This window comes from Mchenga conophoros, linkage group LG18, assembly GCF_057382185.1.
Source record: "Mchenga conophoros isolate Kocher_MC1m ecotype Shallow Benthic linkage group LG18, M_conophoros_male_GT1.1, whole genome shotgun sequence".
In the NCBI taxonomy this organism is placed as follows: domain Eukaryota; kingdom Metazoa; phylum Chordata; class Actinopteri; order Cichliformes; family Cichlidae; genus Mchenga; species Mchenga conophoros.
This window is the reverse complement of record NC_140543.1, coordinates 22,981,053-22,984,178: the sequence shown is the minus strand read 5'-3', so window position 1 is coordinate 22,984,178 and position 3,126 is coordinate 22,981,053. Positions and strand designations below refer to the sequence as shown.

At 45.7% G+C, this 3,126-nt stretch overlaps 1 protein-coding gene across 1 annotated transcript; it reads right to left on the bottom strand.

Moving 5' to 3' along the window:
* On the bottom strand, positions 1-2,689 carry LOC146553773 (relaxin-3 receptor 1-like). The gene is made up of 3 exons (XM_085255246.1): positions 2,167-2,689; positions 1,069-1,512; positions 1-974 (listed from the first exon to the last, which is right to left on the bottom strand). Exons 1-3 carry the CDS (start codon positions 2,359-2,361, stop codon positions 363-365), a joined length of 1,251 nt encoding a protein of 416 aa, XP_085111372.1. The 5' UTR covers positions 2,362-2,689; the 3' UTR covers positions 1-362.
* Positions 2,690-3,126: the final 437 nt, after the last annotated feature.

Here is a 3,126-nt window from a genome sequence, read left to right as displayed (position 1 = left end):
TTGAACAGAGTGGCCTTATGCCTTACTTAAACACTTTATTTCTTCTTTTAATATGTCACGCATGACACCAAAGAAATATGGCATACAGAGTTGAATTACAAAGCAAACATTCAACATTTGGCAGAATATTCGTAGTGGCTTTCTTGCTAACATTTAGATGATGTGCGTTCTATTTATGAGGCTACAATCAGCGGCCATTTAGCCTAGCTTAGCACAAAGACTGGGGAGAGATGGAAACAGCTAGACTGGTTTAGCACAGAAAGTGACCAAATTCAACTTCCAGCACCCCTGAAGCACACACAATCAAAATACATTTAACTGTGTTTGCAAAAATGTCAGGCTATTCTCTTGCTCTGAATAAATCACATATTAATGTCTTTATGTATCATAACCATGCTGGGCGGTGCTTCCTCCACTCTCCTTCCCCTCAGGGACAGAGAGAAAACATGCTGCACTGCATGAGAAATTCTCAGGAGAAGTTCCTTTAGGCCAGTTCTGTACTCTTTTCTGATCAGGCAGTAAAGCACTGGGTTCAGACAGCTGTTAGCATGAGCCAGGCACACAGTCAGGGGGAACGCATAGGCCTGGGTGTTATAGAAGGCTTTGCTGAAGGGCACCAAGTCAAATTTGATCAGCACCCCCCACAAGGTGAGGGCCTGGTTGGGCAGCCAGCAGATGAAAAAGGAGAGAACTACGATAGTGACGGAGCGGGTCACTTTGGATCGGCGGCGGTGGCGGCCTCTCTCACACTCAGATTTCTCGGTGGCACTCCCGGTTACCATGCTGCACACAATGCGCCGGCTCAGGATAAACCTCAGCAGGAGGAGGTAGCACACAGAGATGATAATAAGGGGAACCACAAAACCCAGAAGGACCTTCTGTGTTTGATAGAGTCCCAGCAGGACTTGGGGGTCCCAGTGACCGGAGTCGGAGTCAGAGAAGCGAACCAAGCAGAGCTCGTCATCTGCAGAAACCTGGAAACATAAATAGGGAGATCAGAGGATCCTTATCCAAAACACAGAGCATGCACTGTAGGCAGACTAGTTGTTGAGTACTGATTCAACAAACCTGGACAGTGGTGGAGTAGAAAGCATGAGGCAGTGTGGCCACCAGAGACACCACCCAAATGGCTGAGCTGGCCCACTTGGCCCGAGCGGTGGCGCTCCTTGGGCTCTCCATCTTCAGAGCAGTAACCAGGGAGCGGTAGCGTGTCACGCTCATGGCGGTGAGAAAGAAGACACTGGCGTACATGTTCATGGTGGTGACCGAGCTCACGATCTTGCACATGACCTGCCCAAAGGGCCAGCGGAAGTCCAGCAGCGTGTCCACGGCCCAGAAGGGCAAGGTGAGGACGAACTGGAGGTCTGTGAGAGCCAAGCTCATCACAAAGCAGTCAATGGAGGAGTGGTGGTATCCACGGCGACGGGAGTGAAGCAAGAAGAGTGCCAGGAGGTTACCCACGAGCCCCAGAACACATACAACCAGATAAACCAGGGAAATGACAACTCGTACCTGTCACACACACACACACACACACACATACATGTTTTGTGCTTGAAGGGTGTTTTCAGTAAACATAACTGAAAACAAAAATCTGAGACTTTTCCAACCTGATAATTTAAAGCTTCTGGGAGTAAAAAACGTGGAAGTGTATTCAACCTGCATTCTTTCTAATGTTCTAATGCCTGGTCTATGGGGGGAAAGTCACACCCTCGGCAAAGCTTTTCTATTGAGTCTATTTTTTGTCTCAAATGCTAGTTTTAAGATCACTATATGCAAATAATATTTATTTTATAATTATTTCAAGTCCACCCACCATTCTTTAGGGTGGGTGTCCTTTCAAAAAGCTCAGATGACACTTTGTGAAAACATTGGGCTCCAGACTTACCAAACCAATGAGTGGCATGGTGGCAGTGTCATCTTTTATATACAGGTTATGCTACAGAGTGCTGCAATAATAAATGGTAAGATATTTTAAGCTGAAACATATTCTGAAGATGTGGGACTTGTTTAAAAAAATGGTATAACCTTTAATGTCAGAATAAAGAAACAACATTATCTCCAAGATTCATGCACAATTACCGTTTCATTTTTTATTAATCTGATCCAACTGGACTTGTAGAAAAAAAACAAAAAACAAACAAACAAGAAGGTAAGCAAACCTACTGCCAGATTGGCGCTGTCTCCGTGCAGATCCAACGAGGACTCCTGAGAGAGTATGTGAAGCCAGCAGTTTAATGAGAGGTTAAAAGAGGAGGCTGCACCCGTAGGGCTGACCAGTTCGGAGATTTTGCGCTCATCCTCTTCCCCTCCGCACAGCCCTGTCAGAGCTCCAGAGGAGCTGCTGTTGTCGACCTGCATGACTCGGCTGCAGGCGGGGAAGGGAAAAGAGGGCGAGCTACTTCGCAAAACTATCCACTTCTTCCACCGGGATAACTTCGAGATCGCAGGTGCGCAGGTGCGGCTTCAAAAATCCCCATCTCTTTCTCCTCATGCATTCAGTATTAAAAGAGATCAGAGCTCCAAAATGCGCGTTTCTTCTTCTTCTTCTTTTGCTTGAATCTTTTGTTTGTTTGTGGTTTCCAGTCGGAAATGTCTGAGATATTGAAAAAACAAAAGAAAGAGCTGATTAATCCGCATCCACCTACTTTGGCGCGTTCAGGTCGAAGTCTGACATGAAGCAGTTGCCTCTTCTGTCAGCATCCTCGCACTGGAGGCTTTTATACTCGCCCAGCTTCTCGTTTCACCGCATGATGGCGCTCTGTCGGTGCACACACGGACTCCCCAGTGTTGATATATTATTGTCGTTATTAAAGCAGATGCCCCACTAACCAAGTTTCAGATGTCAGTACTCTTGGCTGAGCTTCATTCATATACCCCCGCACCCACCCTTTTTTGATGTAATCCAGATTTAACTTTAATTTTTAAAGATAAATTGATCATATTTTTATAGATTTTCTTGCCTTCAAGGGTTTTTCAGTGTTCATTTCAACATTAGAAAATCAGAAAGCTTTCAGTCTTTTTGATGCTGTTAGTGGAAGAGCTGTGTGCGTGCATGTGTGTGTGTGTGCACTTGCGATTTGCATGTCTTATAGGTCACTGTTGGTATTCGCACAGTGTGTCGCT